General features: G+C 37.8%; 1 protein-coding gene across 1 annotated transcript in view; it reads right to left on the bottom strand.

Moving 5' to 3' along the window:
• Positions 1-21,719, bottom strand: part of RPS6KA5 (ribosomal protein S6 kinase A5) — a 193,420-nt gene that overhangs the window by 88,460 nt on the left and 83,241 nt on the right. The window contains exon 4 of the mRNA XM_081830060.1: positions 818-933. Coding sequence (XP_081686186.1) covers positions 818-933 — 116 coding nt within the window. The remainder of the gene's footprint in view (positions 1-817; positions 934-21,719) is intronic.

Here is a 21,719-nt window from a genome sequence, read left to right as displayed (position 1 = left end):
GGTCTCACATACTTTGATGAAAATTGCTCAAGTGCTTTCTATTTCTAAGGAAATACATACACGCCTAGTCTACACAGTGACTGCTTCTATAATAATGCTTCCTCATTAAGTTAAAAAAACTTTGTTCAAAATTTCTTGGATCAAGATTAACAGTATATGAAATAATATATGTTTTTTTAAATTTCAAACTGATTTTAATAGAGTTCAAACAGCATCACAGACATGAATTCCACTTAAAAGTTTTTAGCAACTGAGTTCACGCTATAGGGAGGCTGTGGAGGAGGAAGGAGGGAGAGGGAGCGCGAGAGGGCCTCAGGGACACAGGCAAAGGCAAACCAGAGTGGGAGAGTGGGGTAGCTGAATACCATGGCAGGCACTTCTTTCAAATAACTCATATTCTCCGACCTAATCAGGAAATATACCCTGCAGACACACAGGCAGAGTCTGCAATGGAGTGAGTCACAATTAAGGAAATATATATTATGACTTGTGGTTTCAGTTTAAAGCTTATTTTAAGAATGAAAAGCTTTTATTCTAATGATACTTTGTAATGAGCATTAGGATTTTTCATGAATAAAACCAAAGAACTGCTCGGGTTCTACCTTTTTAATCTGTATCACAGGAACTACAAAAAAAAAAAAAGTAGATTTTTAAAAAGGGGACTACAGAATTGAGAAAATTGGCAATAGCGTGTAAGTGTGCTTTTACAATCTCCACGAAGACAGTGACGTTTTAAAACATTAGCTCTTTTAGCTCCAGCATTACCTCAATTAACAGATTTTTCAAAAAAAGAACTCCCAACGATTGAGCATCTTACCTTGTGGAGATGTTCGAGGGCAAGCACGATCTCTCCAACATAGATCCGCACCTCGTGCTCTGTGAAACGCTCTCTTTGAGAAAGATGAGTAAAAAGTTCTCCACCATTTATATAATCTAAAAATGAAATATATTTTTTTCTTTCTTTGACTCGTATTCATAAACTTAAGGTAGTTTTCCCTCTTAATCATTTTGGATTAACCAGAAGGCACTGATTTTACTATACTATTTTTGCACAATTCTTTGTGTATAGTATACAGTTTCCTCTGGAACATATTACTAAATTTACATAGTAATACAGTTGCCTAAGATAATGACTATCCTACCCTGCAATCAAATGGATTTGCATAGATTATTGCCATTAAAGCTATTACATGACATCTGCATGTATTTAAATACATTCTCCCAAATGCAGTGTATTAGAAACCTCTGCTGTCACTGTATAATACTTAACCTGCTATGAAGTAGCAAAACATCAGCCACTGCAATAACTAAGATAAAAAATGAACAGAACAAACCAAAACACAAACAAAAATCCCAGCCTTTCCTTTGTAATAGCTGCCAGTCGCTATTTCTAAGCAGGTTCTCCATTTTCTAGAATTTTCTATGCACCCTTTCAAAAAATGTCTATTAGGTAGCAGGTACCGTTATCGATCCACGCAGCCCAAAAGAAAAAGTGGCATAATGTGGCTGAGTCAAACACCTGAAACTGAAATATTCCCATTTCCCTCTCAATTTGCCCTATTTATCCCCAGAGGAATAATGAAATGAGAGACAAAACAGGCTACAGTGAGGAGTGCCTGGTAGCTCAGTTGGTTGGGCATCGATCGGACTCTTGGTTTCGGCTCAGGTCGTGATTTTGGGGTTGTGGGATCAAGCCCCACGTCAGGTTCCATGCTCAGTGGGGAATCTGCTTGAGATTTTCTCTCTCCCTCTCCCTCTTCTCCTCCCCCCACTCGTGCACACTCTCTCTCTCTCTCTCTCTCAAATAAATAAATCTTTAAAAAAAAAAAACAACCAGGCTACATTGAGACATACATAGGGAGCTCAATAATAATAAAAGCAATAACATAATTGTGTTCATAATTAGCTCTAATAAGACATTTATTGGTAAACTGATAGTAGTTTCATTAGAAACTAACCACTGCGACCTTAACACACAGTGTAGACCCTGAAAACAGTCACAGATGTAGTTTAAAGCTTTCCTCCTAAAAACTTGAAAAGCATGTATCCCGAGTATATTCGTTTGTCAAGTTCAGCACAGTTTGAAAAAAGAACAAAGCAGAATCTTCATAAACTTGCAAATTTGTTTCATCTTGTCTGTTTAACTTTAAATTCCAAAAAGCAGATGCAACAGAATGAAAGAGCTCTAATAGCTGGTTGCTTTGCAATGTATTTTACAAAGCGTTTACCAGTAAAAAGCATTGCCTCCTCTACGGCTTCTGTATTTTGCTAAGAGGTTTTAATTATATCTTAACACAAAGCCAATTATTAAAAAGGTGTAAAGGAACACAGCATTCCTGCCAACTAACAATGAATTTTTTCTACCTTTAAGTAGTTATTTGCTTAAATTTAATGCTGATGTTTATGCATAAATGGTTTCCACAGTTAGTCATGACACAGAAATAAACACCCACAGGTCAGCTGACCAACTGACAAACTCCTACCCATCCTTGTATGTCCTATGCAATTTTCTCATCTTCAATAACCACTCCAGCAGAGTTGATCACTTCCTTTTTTGTTAGCCACTGTACTTATTAAAGACTTCTACCACTGCAATTATCTTGCTGTATTGAAAATGTTTATTTGCACAGTTGCTTTCTCTGCTACACCCTGAACTTTTTAAAGTCCAAATCAATATATTCACCTCTACAAACAAAGTATGCACATACAGTAAGCACTCAATAGATATATTATTAATTAAACACAAATTCTTTACAGTGGAATAAATATTAAATAGACTGAAAAAAATCACCCTGAAACTCAAAGGCAAGTGTGTCATAAAAAGAATCCCATGTACTCTTCTCTTAGTCCACAGGACCTGGCCTTAGTAACTCACAGACCTGGATTAGACAATGGTTTCACTGTGTCCTGCCTTGAGCAAATGAAGTCTCTCTCAGCTGCAGTTTTTTTGTCCACACAATGGGAATAGTAACTACTATGGATTGTTGTTGCCTGGAACTCAGACAGTGTTTTATTTTTCATTTATTGGGAAGACAAAAAAGTAACTAAAAATCTAAAAAAAAACACAAAAAACCTAAAACATCAAGTAACCTACTTCCTACTTTTGGAAGAGACCAAGAGCCAAAGATGAAGACCTGACTTTCATACAATAAACATGTTTTATTCGTAGGTATGTGGTTGCATACTTCACAAGGTCAACAGCCAACTCTATCCAGCAGTCAGGTGTTCACAGCTGTAAAGCAGATACAGAAGCTGCCAAGTGGTATACCTGGCATGTCTCTACGGGGCAGGTACTCTAGATCAATGGCTGGGATATGACGTCAGTGGGAATTTCTATAAGGTAAGCATTTGGTACTCTCAGTCATTATAATTTTAGTTTTTCTGTTCAGTGTGTAGTGGTGTCTCATTATGGTTTTAACTTGCATTTTCCTGAATAATAATGATATTTAGTATCTTTCCATGGCTTATTAGACATTTTAATATCTTCTTTAGTGAAGGGTCTGTAAGTTTTTTTTGCCTCTTTTGATTTTCTTTCTTATGTAAAATATAATTCACATACCATGAAATTCACCCATCTGAAGCATAAAAATCAATGGTTTCTAGTATATTCAGAGTTATGCAACTATCACCACATTGAATTTTAAAACATTTTCACCACTCCATCCTCCCAGAAATCCTAATTTATTTGTTTTTTCTTTAGCCACTTGTGCTTTTTATATCATGTTTAAGAAACCATTGCCAAAACCAAGGTCACAAAGATTTACCTGTCTTCCTCTAAGAAATTTATAGTTTTAGCTCTCACTTTTCATCTTTGATCCATTTTGAATTAATTCTGTATATGATGTGAGGTATGGGTCCAATTGCAATTGCATACAAGTCCATATGAAATTGGCTATCTAGTTGTCCCAGTACCATGAATTAAAAAGACTATTCCTTCCTCATTGGCACCCTCGTTGAAAGATCAACTGACTGTAAATGGACTGTGAGGGTTTATTTCTGGACACTCAGTTCCATTCTATTATTTATATGTCCATCTTTATTCCAGCGCCACACTTTGATTACTGTAGCTTTGTAGTTTATTTTAAAATTGGCAAGTGCTGAGTCTTACCAAACTTAATTCTTCCTTTTCAAAATTGTTATATAGCTATTCTAAGGTTCCTTGACCTCCCTATGAATTTTAGGATCACTTTGTCGATTTCTACAAAGAAATAAGCTAGAATTTTGAGAGAGGTTGTGTTGAATCTGTGGATCAGTTTGGGGAGTATTGCCATCTTAATAATATTATGTCTTTCAACCCATAAACATGGGATCTTTTTATTTATTTAGGTCTCTCACTTCCTTCAACAACATTTTGTAGTTTTCAGAGTGTCAGGTTTACACTTCTTTAATGCTAAATTTATTCCTAAGTGTTTTTATTATAATGTAAATGGATTGTTTTTTAAAATTCATTTTCAGATTTTTCAGTGGTGTACAGAATTTGTATGTTGGTCATACAAATGACCTCAGTTGCCTCCCGCAACTGTGAACTTGTTCATTTGTTCGAATAGCTTTTTAGTGGATTCCTTGGGATTTTCTATTTACAAGATCACATCAAATGCAGTTACCTCCTGCAACTGTGATGAACTCGTTCATTTGTTTGAATAGCCTTTTAGTGGATTCCTTAGGATTTTCTATCATGTCATCTGTAAACACAGGTTTTTTTCTTCCTTTCTAGTGTGAAGGTCTTTTATGTTCTTTTCTTGCCTACAATGTTGAATAAAGGGGTGAAAGTGGATATTCTTGCCTCAGTTTCTGATTTTAGGGGGGAAAAAAGGCTCTTGATTTTTAGGCTTCTGATTTTCAGGAAGTTCACTATTCCTACTTTTTGGAGTGTTTTTATCATGGAGTGTTTAATTTTGTCAAATGCTTCTTCTATGTCCACCAAGATGATAATATGGTTTCTGTCCCTTATTCATGACTGATAAGGTATATTAATTGATTTTCACTTGCCCTTGGATTCCTGGGATAAATCCCACTTGGCCACGGTATATGATCTTTTTAATTTGTTGCTAGATTCAGTTTGAGAGTATGTTGTTGAGGATTTTTGTGTTTTTATTCATAAGAGATATTGGTCTATAGTTTTCTTGTTTTATCTTGATATTTTTGTCTGGTTTTGATATTGGGATAATACTGGCCTCATAAAATTAGTTGGGAAGTGTTTCTTCCTCTTCTATATTTTGGACATTTATGAAGACTGGTATTAATTCCTCTTTAAATGTTTGGTAGTGGGATGCCTGGGTGGCTCAGCTGTTTAAGCATCTGCCTTCAGCTCAGGTCATGATCCCAGCATCCTGGGATCGAGCCCCGCATCGGGCTCCCTGCTCAGCGGGGCGTCTGCTTCTCCCTCTACCCTTCCCATGCTCACGATCTCTCTCTCTCTCAAATAAAAAAAAAAATACTTAAAAAAATGTTTAGTAGCATCATTACGGAAGCCATCCGGGTCTGGGCTTTTCATTGTGGTTAGTTTATTACTACTATTCCTCCCCCTCCTCCTCCTTCAATCTCCTTACTTGTTAAAGATCTATTCAGATGTTGTACTTCCTCCAGTCGATTCTAATAGTTTGTGCCTTTCTAGGAATTTATTTCATCTAACTTACCTAATTTTTGGCATATTTGTTCATGGTTTTCTCTTATGACCTTTTTAAATTCTGTTATCAGAATTAATGTCCCTTCTTCTATTCCTAATTTTACTAATTTGAGTCTTCTTCCATTTTCCTTCGTCAGTCTAACTAAAGGTTTGTCGATTTTGTTTATCTTTTCAATGAATTATCTTTTGGTTTCATTTTATTGTTGGCACATTCTCTATTTGATTAATTTCTGGTCTAATCTTTATTATTTTCCTTGTATCTGCTTCCTTTGGGGTTAGTTTGCTCTTCTTTTTCCACTGCGTTAAGGTGGAAGATTAAGTTACTGGTTTGAGTTCTTTTCAACATTTTTTTCTTCTTACAAAGAAATACATTTTTTTTCTTTTTAAATTTAGACAATTCAGCTATACATTTCCCACTAAGCACTGCTTTAGCTGTATCTCATAGGATTTGATATGTAGTGTATTCATTTTCTCTCATCTCAAAGTATTTTCTGATTTCTCTTTGACACATTGGTTATCTAAGAGTATGTTGTTAAATTTCACAGTTGTGGTTATCCCAAATTTCTGTTACTGATTTCGAATTTCATTACATCGTGGTCAGAGAACATACTTTGTATGATTTTAATCTTTTTTAACTTATTGAGGTTTTTGGGTTTTTTTTGAACAGCCTAGGTCTATCCTAAAGAATGTTCCTTGTGCACTTGAGAAAAATATGTATTCAGCTGTGTTGTTTGGAGAGAGTTCTACAGATGTCTGTTATATCTAGGTGGTTTATCTTCTGTTTCCTTGCTGCTCTTTTGCCTAATCTTGTACATTATTGAAGTGGAGTATTATTGTTGACTTGTCTATTTCTCCCTTCATTTCTGTCAGTTTTCCTTCATGTATTTTGGGTCCATGTTGTTAAGCACACATTTGTTTATAATTGTTGTGTCTTTCTGATGAATTGGTCCTTTTATCATTATGAGGTGTCCCCTTTTAATCTCTGGTAACATTTTTTAAGTCTATTTGTCTGATATTAGTAAGCCACTAATGCTTTCTTATGGTTGCTATTTGTGTGATTTATCTTTTTCCGTCTTTCTTTAATCTATTTGGTCTTTGAATCTACACTGTATCTCCTATAAACAGCATAACACTGAATCTTTTTCCCCCATCTGACAATCTCTACCTTTTGAATATATGGTCTAGTCTATTTACATTTAATGTTATTATTGGTATAGTTGGATTTCTGCCTGCTGTTTCACTTTTTTGTTTTCTATATATTTTATATAGTTTTTTTCTCTATTCCTCCTTTACTACTTTCTGTTTCACTAAGTGAATATTTTCTAGTGTGATATTTTAATTCCTTCAATGAATTTCACTTTTTTTTTTTTTAGTTATTGGTGGTTGCTCTATGGCTTACTAACATTAACAACAAAAACAGCTTCAGATTTATATCAATTTAATTTCAGTGATATATATTATATACACATATATATATGTGTGTATATATATATATATATATATATTACTCCTATACAGCTCATTCTCTCTTTCTCCTTTTTATGCTATTACTGTTATATACTACAATAATATGTGTTATACAATTGTTATACAACTACATGTTACAAAGCCATCGATATATATTATTATTTTATATGTTTTATGTCTTTCAAAGAAGCTGAGAGGAGAACAAGTATATATTGACAATTAGCATATTAGCCTTCTTATTTATATTTTTGGTTCTCTTCCTTTTTTTTTTCTTGTGGACTCAAGTTATCTGATTCCAACTCCCTACCCCCACCAGAGGCTTGTTTTATTATTATTTTTCTTTATTTATTAAATAACTTGGGTATTCTTGTATGGTCTGTTTTATCTGTAAGAAATCTCTGATGCTGCTCCTTAGAGGGCACAACCTTCGGCATTCACACAGTGGTTTGGCAGGGCTCTTTTTTACTCTCTTTTCCTGACCTGGTAAGCTGTCTGCCTCTGTTGGTATTACACCCAGTTGTTAGGCTCCCCTAATTGCTGGCTGATTGAGCTATTATTTTCAATAATGCCCTGGGGCATAAAGTACTCCACAGTCTGAGTCAATAAATTCAGGCTCCTTTGTAGGGTTAGTTTTTGAGGCCAGTGTTTGAGATTTGTTCTGACCCCAAGAGTGTTCTTCATAATTGACTATTTCCCTCGTACTCTCCAGTACTCCAACAGTTTACTTCGTTGCTCTAATGGAGCTACCAAGCCTCCTCTTAATTGCTTACCACCAAAATCTCCATTTTTCTCCCTCAAAAACATCCTTAGGCTTGAACTTCCCACATACTTTGCTTCAAATAAAGTCAGTTCTTTTGGTAAGAACTTCAGAGCTCTGTGCTTATGAACTACACCTCTCCCTCTAGGGAAATCTCTGATCCACTGCTCTGGAGCTGGGGGTGAAGACAGTGGCCCACTTCTCTCAGAGTGACACCCCTGCTTTATTAACAAGGTGCTGCATGAAGGCATTAGTCTCTGGCCTTCTCAGCTTGCCTCTACCAGCACAGAATCTTCACCCTGTAAATGAGGTGGGGTTAGGGCATCAGAACTCTGTATTCTCAACCTTCCAAGCCTGGAATAAAACTTCTGCCAGGTGGAGGAAGGGAGCTCCCAACCTCTCAGCCACATTTGCCAGGAATTTAGCCTCTGTAACACAGAGCTGGGTGAATGAGAAATGCCAGTGTCCTGCAACCTCCTGATGAGATACTATATCCCTTAACTGGGAGGTGAGGGGAGAGAAGGCCCCAACTTCTTGGCCACACCCACCCAAATAGAGCTTTTGTCATACAGTGTCGGGGAGGGCAGAAGGTCAAGGCCCAAGAGCCACCCACTTTTTCTGTTTTTACTGACATTTAGATTTTCTTGAATAAATGTTTCTTCAATTGCTGAATGCCCACCCACAGGCCAACCTCCAGAGATTTAAAAAAAATTTTTTTATTTTAAATAACTTTTACTAGTTATGTTTGTTTCCCTGGAACGCAGGTCCATGTAGCTCCTCACTTGCCATTGAATCATCTCAGATGGTTCCCTTCTTGGCAGGGTGCCTCTCCTCCACCAATTTGCAGCCATTCTGTTAGCCCATTAATTCATCCTAATATTAATGATTTTCATTTTGATCATCTGATTAAGGCAGTGTCTCCTTAGCTTCTCTACCATGAAGTTATCTATTTCACCTTTGTAATTAGCAAGTAATTCTGGAGAGGTACTTTGAAACCATGTAACTATTCCAACCTATATCATTTTATTTATTTATTTATATCTGAAGGGACTCATGGGTTTATTTTATTCAATGGGTTAAAATTCACTATCATCATTTAGTTCTGATTCTGGGAGTGTGATTCTTACTCTTACGGCATAGCTCTTCTAGAATTTTGATGAAAGTCTTCTGAGTTTACCAAGTCCCTGTACCTTGGGAGAAATTTAACTCTAAACTGTCTCCCCTGAGGTTGGAGCTGCTGGAATCTTTATTCAGCTTTCAGCCTTCCAGCTCTTGTCTGGGCCACTGAAGTTCTCACCCCATGCAATCAATGCTAAGAAGTCGGTCCACACACACAGATTTCTGAACCACCTCACCCGTGTTCCCTTCCTGGCAGGGTGCCTCTCCTCCACCAATTTGCAGCCACTCTGTTAGCCCTAAACTCCAACTTCTGACTCTTTGGCCTTGTAAGACTGCATCTTCTGAACTACATTTTGACCTCTTATTTTACACATCCTTGGAAAGAAATATTTTTTGGTATTTAAGAACACAGGTCTTGACTGTCAGAAAATCCAAAAATCCTAGCTATACCGGGAATCATCGATTATGTGACTTTGAGCAAGTTGCTTAATCTCTGAATCTAAAACCATATTTATAAAAGGTGAACAATATATTTTCCTACAGTTTGTTCATTTCATTCAACAGACTTTGAGACCTTATTATGTATCAATCACTTTTCTAGATACTGCACATATATACTGAACTAAACAGATAATAATCTCCGTCCTAATGAAGGCTGCATTCCAGTGGGAAGAGAGAAACATAAGTAAATTAGATACCATGAATATTTTGGAAGATGATGGTTACTATGGAAAAAGTAGCACAGATAAAGGTAGAAAGGAAATGCCAGGATAGAGATGAGGACTGTATTTTAATAAGAGTGGTCAGTGGTCTTAAATTCTTTTGAGCAAAGAATTTAAGAAAATGGAGACATGAACTAAGCAGATATTTGGGGAAAGACTGTTCCTGGCATAAGTAACAAGTGCAAAGACCCTCAGGCAGGAGAGGGCCTGGTGTATCTAAGGATCAGGAAAGAAGCTAACATGGCTAGACCACAGTGAATGAGGAAAAAGTAGGAGAAGGGACATGGTCACAGAAGTAACTGAGCTAGGGGGGTGGGGTAGCTCGTGCAAGGTCTTGCAGACCATTACTGGGCTGCTCTGTATGCTATGCACTGCACAACGTATTGTGATCTAAGTGAACTGTGGCCTCTGGAGCTGAGCTGGCCATTGGAAGGATCTCATCTTTTCCTCTGAATGAAACAGGAAGCTTTTAAAGGATTCTGAGTAGAATAGAGGCATGATAAGACTTGCAATTTCCTAGGATCAATGGCTCCGGCTCCTGTTCTGAGAAGAGCAAGGGTGGAAATAAGGAGACCACCTGCGAAAGAGGAAGGTGAGTGCGGATGGTGGCTAGGAGGAAGATGACAGCGGTGGTGGGGGTACGGATTCGGCCCCACCTGAGCACCTGAAGAGATGAAGTTGGTGTTACCTGGAGATGGGGAAGGCTGCTGGAAGAATAGGTTTGGAGAGGATGATCCAAAGTTCGTTTCTGGACATGAGGCATGCACCGTGTCTGACAAATAGTAAAAGCTCAATAAAGTGTAGTTACCATTATCATGATCATTACCCTCAATTATATCTCCTGAGATTGTTAAGAGGTACAAAAGAGCCCTTCTGGAACCCTTTGAGGGAGAGGAATTCTTATGACGGATTTAGAGCATGAAGAGGAGGTTTCCTGAACCACCCTGAAAGCACTTCACATACATCCCTTGAAATTATCCACAATTGTTTTCAAGCATATGTAAGAATCTGTGCATTCTCTTGAGAAGAGAGGGTCTACAGCTTTTATCAGATTCTCCAGAAAGTTGTAAGCCAAAAAAAATAACAAAAAACCAAAGTTTAAGGAACATCACCCCTAAAAACAGCATTAAAATTGGAAAGGAAAAGTTCCTATCAAGTCTATTTACGAACAAAGCAGTGAGTGCCGGCTGCCGGCACGTGGGCAACAGCTGAGAGTAGCGACCTACAGCCCGCAAGCACCGTCAACCTGATCGTTACAGCACGCACACCCACTTCTGGCTTCCCCACGGCCCCGAGCTCACGTCCCACCACTTCTCCCCTGGCCTGTCTTCACTCTCCTGGGGCTTATTTGCGTTTAGACTTGGACTGGTGAGGTTCAGAGCTTTAAAAAGTGAAATGGAGCAAGGGGTTTTCATTTTCAACAAGATCTCTGACTCCTGAGGATGTGCTGGGACCGCATTTCTGGTGTCTTAACACCTGTGTGTTTATCAAGAGCTCTAGCAAATCAATTAGGATAAGGCTGGGGCTGGTGTGCCTAAGGAAAAACAACTTAGCCAGGCAGTGAGACAACAATAAAACAAAATTTAGAAAAGACCATAGGGCTATTGCTAAATATGAGTTGAATTATAAAATTTGTACTCTTTTGAACGAGAACACCAGACTCAGGAATGCAGGCACATTCTGGGACAGTTAGTAATGGCATAGATGTGGTCGGTGACATTGTGAAAACCCAGATCCTTAGAGACATCTGAAAGGAAGAGTCTTCTCAGCTTTATAATTCAAGGAACCCCATCCCCACTCCATCCCTTTCCTATTGAGCAATAAATTACATTTCTTCACCTAAAAGACTTACTAAAAAGCTCACACTGAATAAAGCCCCTGCATGCGGACTATTACTAGAATTATTTCAGGTCCACCTGCCTGGTGGGCTCTTGGTCCATGCCAACTTGTCTACCCTGAGTAATAACTTTTCTGTACAAATTATGGATTCATTAGATTTCTAGAAATTAGATTTCTTAAGGTTCTGCCAATTTCTTTGCAAACAGGAAGTCTGGCTTTTTGTTTTTGTTTTTTTTAAGCCAATGCGAACTGTTTTTATTCTCTTTATGACAGGGAAACTGTCAGAAACAGCACGAGAATGTTTTGTTTTTTACTGATATTCCCGAGTCTTTTTTGCCTCTCTGGACATATGACAAAAATGGACCACGTGGCCCTGACTCAGTGAACATTCCTGGCTCCTGCTGTTTGTACGGACGCAGCATCTCAACAACCCATAAGTCAGGAAGCAGGAAAGGGCTACTGACAGGTAGGAATTCAGTGACATAAAACAGGGTTTTGGCTGTTCTCCTATAAAATTTGTATCTTAACACAGCCCGCTACTTTTGAGACCAGACAAAGAAGTAATAACAACCAGAGATGCTGGATACCTTCTAAGTGCCTGTTCCACTTAGATATGGCAATGAATATGACCCTCATAAATAGTGCTCTTAGATACTATTCTAATAGTATAATCCCCAGAGAAAACAGGTACTCTCTAGAGAATAGTGAAGCTAAACAAATTATCCAGAGTTGCATATCCTGTGAGTGGGAGAACAGGGATTATGAACATGGGCAGTCTGACTCCAAAGAGTGATTTTTTTATGCCGTATTAGAATTGCCCTTTACCCCTTCCAAATATGGTTTTACTATCACTTACTAGGAGCGGCCTTATCATGCAGTTGGTCTTGCCAATTACTGTCCAAAAAACTGCGTTAAGATCAACTGCTCTGTCCTTCAAATGTGTAAATGGCTTAGAGCCAATAATTCTATATATTTGGTCATATAATTTTGCTAGCTTACAGCTTTCACAATTAAGTTTTGGAGGGCTCATCTGAATGTCACAATACTCAGAAGCAGACATTCTAGGGTGGCTATACTGAGGTTTTTTGTTTTTTTTTTTTAAGATTTTATTTATTTGAGAGAGAGAGAGAGAATGAGCAGGGGAAGGGGCAGAGGGAGAAACAAACTCCCTGCTGGGCAAGGAGGCTGACTTAGGGCTTGATTCCCAGGACCCTGATATCATAACCTGAGCCGAAGGCAGATGCTTAACCCACTGAACCACCCAGGCACCCCTGAGATGTTTTTGGTTTTTTTTAATAGGCACAGTAAACAATGAGTTTCAACCTTTTTTGAGAATGTGCCAAGCTAAAATTATCACTGACACATTTATGGCACATAATTTAAGAGAGTTAATTATCTTGTAGGAATGGACTGTGGGCTGTTTTCTTTAAAAAAGGGGGGGGTACTTGGCCTTGCCTGCAGGAATACCCCCAACCTTGTGGAAGACGCCTTAATTTTTCCTAAGAGGTCATCACCTTAGTCCGCCTGCCTGTTAAAGCAGAGGAATCTGAATTTGGCAACACAGAAGAGCTACTGCCTAGATTCTTGCCAGAGATTAGAACCTCAAATTGTCTGCAGTCCAAATCTCATTAAATATTCAGTTGTGAGAAATAATACATACAAAGGCCATACATGTAATCGATACATCTTTCTGGATATACTATAATGGCTTTGGACAAAGTCAGAGCAGAAGAGAGCTACAAACTTGAATAACACCATTTTGGAGTTATACTCTGATCTTGTTCCACAGGCTTACATTATATGGAACAGTGAAATGAAATTTGGCATCATCTTTAGTCAAGGAAGACTGGTAAGAACTGTCATTACATCTGGGCCCGATTTAAAAAGTTTTCCTAGGTCATAATGCCTTACCTGTGGGTTTTATCTATTTATTTTGAAACTTACCTTGATATAATTTCAAACTTACAAAAATATTTGCAAGAACAGTACAAGGAATCCTCACATAACCATTATGCAAATTCACCAATTGTTTACACTTGCTTCATTTGCTTTAGTATTCTCTCTCTCTAGTTTTTATATATGTTCATACTCTTCCTGAGAATACGTTGGAGACATCATGCTCCTACCCCTAAATCCTTCAGTGTGCATCTCCTAAGGGGGGTGGGGGGAACACCTTTTCATAGAACCATAGCACAATTATCAAGATCAGAAACTTTATGATAAAAACACCATTATCTAGGGGTGCCTGGCTGGCTCAGTCGGTAAAACATGTGACTCTTTATCTCAGGGTTGTGAGTTTAAGCCCGATGTTGGGTGTGGAGATTACTTAAAAATAAAATCTTAAGGGGTGCCTGGGTGGCTCAGTCATTAAGCGTCTGCTTAAGCGTCAGGTCATGATCCCAGGGCCCTGGGATCGAGCCCCACATCGGGTTCCCTGATTCTCCCTCTCCTACTCCCCCTGCTTGTGTTCCCTCTCTCGCTGTGTCTCTCTCTGTCAAATAAATAAGTAAAATCTTTAAAAAATAAATAAATAAAATCTTAAAAAAAAAACCCACTATTATCTAACACACACTCTATTCAAATTTTGTCATTTGTCCCACTAATGTTCTCTCTAGCTACTTTTGTTTCCAGTCCAGGATCTAGTTTATGATCACACAATGCACTGGAGATATAGGTCTTTAGTCTGGACCTTTAGTCTTTCTTCCTTGATCTTGACATCTATGAAGAGGATAGTTCAGTTACCTTGTGAACTTCAAACCCTCAATTTCATTTTTTTTCCTGATGTTTTCTCATGATTAGATGCAGGTTATGCATTCTTGGAAGACATATCAATGAAATGATGTTACCTGTCTTAGAAAATATCAGGAAGCATGTGATGCTAGTTCTCCCAATACTGGGTGTTAATTTTGATCATATCATTAGTGTGGTGTTTGCCAGGTTTCTCCATAGTAAAGATACTGTTGCCTTTTATAATTAACTGGTAAATCGTGGGGAAATGAATTGAGACTGTGTAGAAATGTTGTATTCCTCATCCAACTATCACCTAGCCATCTAGAATCCAATGATGATTTTCTAATTCCACCATACCTTCTCTATGTTCGTTGGTCTACATTTGTCTGGGCAGGAATAGATTAGTAGGACAGATTCATAGAAATAGATTGCTAAGTTGTAACATACTTACTATTAAATTATCATAATTCCTGACAATATTTTAGAAGTATTTTCCTCAAAAAGGCTTATAGTCACTTACATTCCCCACCAACAGTGAATGAATGCCTTAAAAAGCCAAGGTCTCACCAACTCTTGATATTATCATTATGTTTAAATTTTTACCAATCTGATAGGCATTTCCAAGATACAGAAATTTTTCAATGCAAAATAAAGAAGAGGGGAAGAAAATCTGAGTGTGCAGCAGAGGGACTTGATATATTTCACGGTCCACACAATGGAATACCATAAATGATGCTTGTATTGACTGCTGGTTCCTTGAGTAAACTAAAAGAAGCTTTTATATGAAAATGATATGTCAAGGGGTCAATATAAAAAATATATAACGAACTTACACAACTCAACACCAAAAACCAGTCAGATTAAAAAAATGGGCAGAGAACCTGAACAGATGTTTTTCCAAAGAAAACATCCAGAGGGGGGCAACAGACACATGAAAAGGTACTCAACATCACTAATCTTCAAAGAAATACAAATCAAAACCATAATGAGATATCACCTTACACCTGTCAGAATGGCTAGAATCAAAAAAACAAAAGATAATCAGTGGTGGTGAGGATGTGGAAAAAGAGGAACCCTTGTGCACTGTGGGTGGAAATGCAAACTGGTGCAGCCACTGTGGAAAACAGTGTGGAGGTTCCTCAAAAAATTAAAAATAAAAATATCATGATCCAGTATTTCTACTCCTGGGTATTTACCCAAAGAATATGAAAACACACCTACATTTATTGCAGCATTATTTATAAGAGCCAAGATATGGAAGCAGCCTAAGTGTCCACTGATAGACAAATGGATAAGGAAGATGTAGTATATTTACATAATGGAATATTACTCAGCCATTAAAAGGAATGATCTCTTCCTATTTGCTACAACATGGATGGACCTAGAGGGTATTATAGTAAGTGAAATAAGTCAAACTGAGAAAGACAAATACCACCAGATTTCACTCATATGTGGAATCTAAAAAACAAAACAAATGAATAAACAAACAAAAAGCAGAATCAGATTAATAAATACGGAGAACTGATGGTTGCCAGAGGGAAGGGGGTGGGGAGATGGGCAAAATGGATCAATAGGGTTCCTGTTATGAAATGAGTAAGTCATGGGGACAAAAAGCATAATAGCACAGAGAATATAGTTAATGGTCTGTTGCATGGTAACAGACAGTAGCTAGTAGCTACACTCGCGGTGAGATAGCATAATGCATAGAAAAGTTGAATCACTACGTTGTACACCTGAAACTATGTTAACCACATGCAAATTTTTAAAAATTATTTTAAAAAGCAGAGATTTAAGCCAACGTAAGATAAAAATGATTCTATCTTAATTCTTTTGTATTTGCCAAATGGATCTTTTTATGTTTAATGGCTCATATTCTACACCTGTAAAATGTGACTATAAACTCCACATAATATTGTCATAAGGATTCAATGAGCTATCGAGAGTTAAACCTGGCCAGAGATACAGTAAGCACTTATGGCATGGTGACTATTAACCACTGTTATTATTTACAGAGACCAATTACCAAAATAATGCCAAGTTTAATTGTAATGATTTAAAACATAAAATTCAAATTTATGGTGTCTGGACGTCTACTTTCTCAATGTAAGCATAATTTCAAGGCTTGTAAATGTTTAACATATATATTACCATAAAGTACTAGTAGGGTACAATTAGTTTTAGTCAGTATTAAACTAAAGAGAAATGTTCTTATAGAATTGATATTTTAGTGCAATCATCAAGTTTTAAAGTTGCAGAGAGATCTGATTTTTATTCAAGTGCAATTAACTTGCTTTTAAAGATTTTTATGTGATAGTAGTTAGAGTGCCAGATGAGCACTCTGATGCTGTGTCTCTAAGAAGCATAAAAATAACTCAGAAATCACACAAATAATGTGAAAATTCAAAACCACAAAATCTCTCCCATTTTAAAACACGCTACCATTCTCCCTAAATCTTGCATGTCCCATCTTCTCTTTCTTCTTCCTTTCATGGAAAAACTTCTTATAGAGTTTCTATGTGGATATCTGACTCTCCTTACTTACCCTCTTTTGGCTTCCTATTGCTGCTTTAACAAATTACTACAGACCTGGTGGCTCTAAATAATACAAATTTATTACTCAGCTGCCCTCTGCAAACCAAGAGAAAGATTTCAAGGAGAGCAAAGTGAGAACCATCCCTGTGGGCCGAGCCCAAACAGAGTTCCCCCAAAACAGCTGTGTGGAAGCCACTTAATTTGGCCTAGTCTGTTATGCAGAAAAGGCTAATAGAGACATTAGTAAGTTATAGATCATGCTTGTAACCAAGGGACTTGCTCAAGTTCACACAAGTCCATCCGACTCCCAAGATTTAAAAGCCCTGCAGGATCTGACCTCACAACCACGCTGCACAGTACTCTTTCCACTGGATTCACATTGGCCTTCTGGTAGCCCTCTATGGCTCCTTCCGGTCTCGGGCTATCATTCGTGCTAGGTGGAGCCCTGTGCCTGCAACGTTCTTCCCTATCCCTTCCTGTTGCTCATCTACCTTCTATTCTTCCTCTTAAATTACACTTAAAATGTCACTTCTCGGGCGCCTGGGTGGCTCAGTTGGTTAAGCGACTGCCTTCGGCTCAGGTCATGATCCTGGAGTCCCGGGATCGAGTCCCGCATCGGGCTCCCTGCTCGGCAGGGAGTCTGCTTCTCCCTCTGACCCTCCCCCCTCTCATGTGCTCTCTCTCATTCTCTCTCTCTCAAATAAAAATAAATAAAATCTTTATAAAAAAAAAATGTCACTTCTCTGGGAAGGTCTTCCCTGACAACCCTGACTAGACCTAGGTATTTTCATTACATACCCTTATTAATGCCCTCTGTATTTCCTTCCAACTACTCACTTCAACTAATTACTTAATTGTGTACTAAATTATTTAATGTCTGTACCCCTTTCAGATTACAAGGCCCTGATGACTAGAATCTTGTCTAGGTGGTTTGCTACTATTTCCAAGCACCAGGCCCACAGGAAGCAGGCAAATGTTTGTGGCATGAATGGTTTTAGAATTGACAGTATCTTGATGCAGTTCACCTCTTGTACCAAAGGGGTCAATATCCCAAAGAATCCTCCAGGCAATCTACACAGTGAACTTGAAGAATGTGAAGGCACCTATCATCTCTCATATGAGCCATCATGTATTCTACTTTAGAGTCCTCAAAGGACACCTATGCTTCTAAAGTGGCTCAATATTAGGCCCATGGACTGTGGGAAAAAAAGGTTTCACCCAAAAGTTCGGGTGAAGTTTGTCTAGAGAAGTAACAAGTTACAGTGCTAAAGACTTCTACCAATGTGCAGCAATTCTAGTACTGTAATGCATTGATATGTCCTTGTAGAAAATGATTAAAAATAGCAATGCCAGATTCTTTATAGTTCCTTTTTAAAAAAATCTTTTTCTCAGGGTGCCTGGGTGGCTCAGTTGGTTACAGTTTCAGCCCAGATCATAATTCCAGGGTTGTGAGATCGAGCCCCATATCAGGCTCCATGTTGGCCGTGCAGTCTGCTTGGGATTCTCTCTCTCCCTCTCCCTCCCCTCTCCATGCTCACACACACACACTCTCTCTCTCTCTCAAAAATAATAAAATAAAATAAGAATCTTTTTCTCTATTTTACTAGAATGATGTTCCTTTAATTTAGGTCAAATTTTTTCATATAAGGGATGCAATTTATGTCTTATTTCAATGACAATTTACACAGATACTTAATAAGACCAAGTAGATTTCATTTTGTTATTGTAAGCCTACCCCATCCTCAATCACATTTCCTTCTTGGATTTAGAATAACACACTGTGTGTGTGTGTGTGTGTGTGTGTGTGCCTGTCTGTCTTCTCTGTGTGTATAGGAAGGTGGGTAGAGATTGGAAGAGAGAGAAGTAGCCTTTAAAAATTAGTAAATTTATTTTTTAAAACAATGAATTAATCTTAAGAACTTGAACTGAAGATCCCCACAAAATTTCCAGGATTCCAGTAACCCCCTAAGACAGAAAATTATTCAAATAGTTCAGATAGTATATTATGGGGCTCTCATTAACAATACTGTATTGTATACTTGAAAGTTGCTGAGAGAGTAGATCTCAAAATTTCTCATCACAAAAAAAAGAATTTATAACTATGTGAGGTGACGGATGTTAACTAAACTCACTATGGTAATCATTTTATAACATACAAATATATCAAATCATTACATGTGCATCTTGAACTAATATAATGTTATATGCCAATTGTATCTCAATAAGACTGGGAAAATGTATCTTAAGGAATTAACATGAAAGTAAACAGCATCTGCTCTCAATCACAATTATTACTTTCTATATACATATTATTTATTTTCATTTCAAAACAAAAAATAGGTATTCAAAGTCACTTCTAAGTATTTGCAATAACTTCTTCTGTTCACACCATAAGCATCACTGTTGTGAAGTCACACTACAAGAGAATTAAGAACATGGAACAAATTCACTTCATTGAGAAGGAACATACATTGTTAGCTGGTGGAGGACAGTTTCAGTAACTCAAGACCTCTGCACATCTGACTTCACTTACTGTTGAACCCAGAAAACTCTCCACTGTTCTTAGTTTACATGCTTCTATTAACAGGTGGAGAAACTGAAATCCACTCAAGATACTGAGTTTGATGAGTCTTCAAATGCTACTGAAGATTACAGAAATGACCTACACAGCACTACTTTCCATTGAGGATGCAAAAGAGATAACCATGGAAAGAGCTGGGCTAACTTCTCAAGGCTATGTTTTGTTTATGCAATCTCATGGAAACCAGCTGGCAGGAGGGGAAGCTGAATGAACAGACAAAAAGAAGGGTGAAATCCTACATCTCCTTTCAAAGAAAGATCCTTTAGTTCTGCTTTCATTCTCCAAAGACCTACTTATTTCCAGGAATACTCTGACCTCTGTCATCTAACCTTTTTTTTTAAAGATTCATTTTTTTTATTTTTAGAGAGAGGGAGAACGAGTGGGAGGGGCACAGGGAGAGGGAGAGAGAATCTTAAGCAGACTCCACGCCCAGCGTAGAACCCAATGTGGCGCTCCATCCCAAGACCCTGAGATCATGACCCAAGCTGAAATCAAGAGTTGGATGTTTAACTGATTGAGGCACCCAGGCATCCCTCTAATCTTTTTAATCTCAAATTGTCTTATTTAGCATTTCTCTCTCATGTTTCCTCTTATGGTAGCAAATTCCAAAGAGCTAACTGCTTTTAGTCCCATAGTCTGCCCTTCCCTCCTACTCCTACCACACACTATTACTTGGCCTTCTTTATTTTTTTTTCCTACAAATTTTTCTCTTCCTTCAGACTGGCCTCAAATACATTAACTCCTACACTTCTGGTTCTCATTTCCATCTACTCTTCCTCCTCCAGACCACCCAAATCTCTCGACTGTGCCTTGTCTTGTCTTGTATCTCAAGTACAGTCTTAACATGATGTACCACACACACCTGAAAATAATTTCTTTTTAACGTCATGCCAAAGTCATCTTACTTTTTCTTTCTTTTGATTTTAGCTCAACATTCTAATAGCACCTCCTTGCGGATGTGTTCCAGCTTATCAAAATCATGATAAAGTTCTAAGACATCTCTATCAGTGTTGTATGAATCAGTCATATTTACTTCAAAGCAAGGAAACCCCCTCAGTTACTGTCTGTTTTGCTACATATCACTGACTGCAATGTATCATGATCCACTCCAACTCTTACCATCTCAGCAACATCCTCATGTTGTAAATTTTAAGAAACATTAATACTCAAAAGCAAAACTTTAATGTTTTAAATACCTTTAATTCATATTCAAAGGATGACTCACAGTGACAGAACTGTCTACAAGGCTGGGGTGGCATTTGTTGTGAACAATGCTCCTTGGCATCACCTTTGTAAAACCCTTTGTGATTTGCTTCTTCACTGTCTTCTTTAGTGTCTTAATTCTACTGATAAATCTGGTAGTTTACACAGTCATAAATCAGCTGGTGTTTTGACAAAATTGCCACTAACAGATCAGAGAACACCAAAAGAAAAATTGTTTTTATAGATCATTTTCCACATAGAAGTCCCTCCCGCTGTTAGTTAAAATGAATACGAATTTTAACAGAGAGAGAGAGAGAGAGAGAGAAAACAGATGGAAATATTTGTATATTTCTTGTTGGAACCATACAGAGAGAGGTACAAAAAAAGTTATTAAAAGGAAGTATCATCTGCATGTTATAAGATTTGGAAAGGCTAAAAAAATATAAAGGAGAAAATCCAATAAATCTATATGATGTTATTAGATATAAACCACAACAGAGCCTAAGAAGATATTAATGATGTAGAATTAAAAAAAAAAACAAAACCAGAAATGTGACTTATAACAGACGGGTTTATAGGATCAGTCACCAAATTACAACCGACAAGTCTAAGCGCCTAAGCTCTGAGGTAGAAGACCGGAGAAACAACAGAAATGAATGGAAGGCAATGGCAACTTAAGAAAGGGTGTTGTAGGAAACAGTAGTACATACTCAAGTTCTGAGAGGAATACTATACTCCATAGCCGGCAAATGTCAAAGTAAGTATCTGTCAAGATAATACTGACATTATAATAATCTTATCATTTGGAGAAGCTTGTGCCAATCAGCCAAATGTTATCCCAAGGGAATGAAACTGGTCAAGAAATCCCCAGTGAGCCACGAATCCTAGGAGGAGTGTGGTAGCAACCTAGATGTGCTCCCAAAATGTCCTAAAGAACAGCAAGCATGATTATAAACCTCCATAACCTGTTCCTTCAGCAAAACTGAGAGACAAGACCAAGCAGCATGCTGTGGGCAGGCTGAGAAAGAACAGGGCGGGACACAAGTGCTGCGGGAGGGTGAGAAAATGCAGTGAGACAGCAGGGTATAAAATTAATGTACAAAGACTGTCAGCTCTCAGCTAGAAGATATGGTGGAAGAGAAG

This window comes from Leptonychotes weddellii, chromosome 9 (genome assembly GCF_054177405.1).
Source record: "Leptonychotes weddellii isolate Sample4059 chromosome 9, ASM5417740v2, whole genome shotgun sequence".
NCBI classification, from domain to species: Eukaryota; Metazoa; Chordata; class Mammalia; order Carnivora; family Phocidae; genus Leptonychotes; species Leptonychotes weddellii.
The sequence above is the reverse complement of the archived record's forward strand: the minus strand, read 5'-3'. Positions and strand labels throughout refer to the sequence as shown.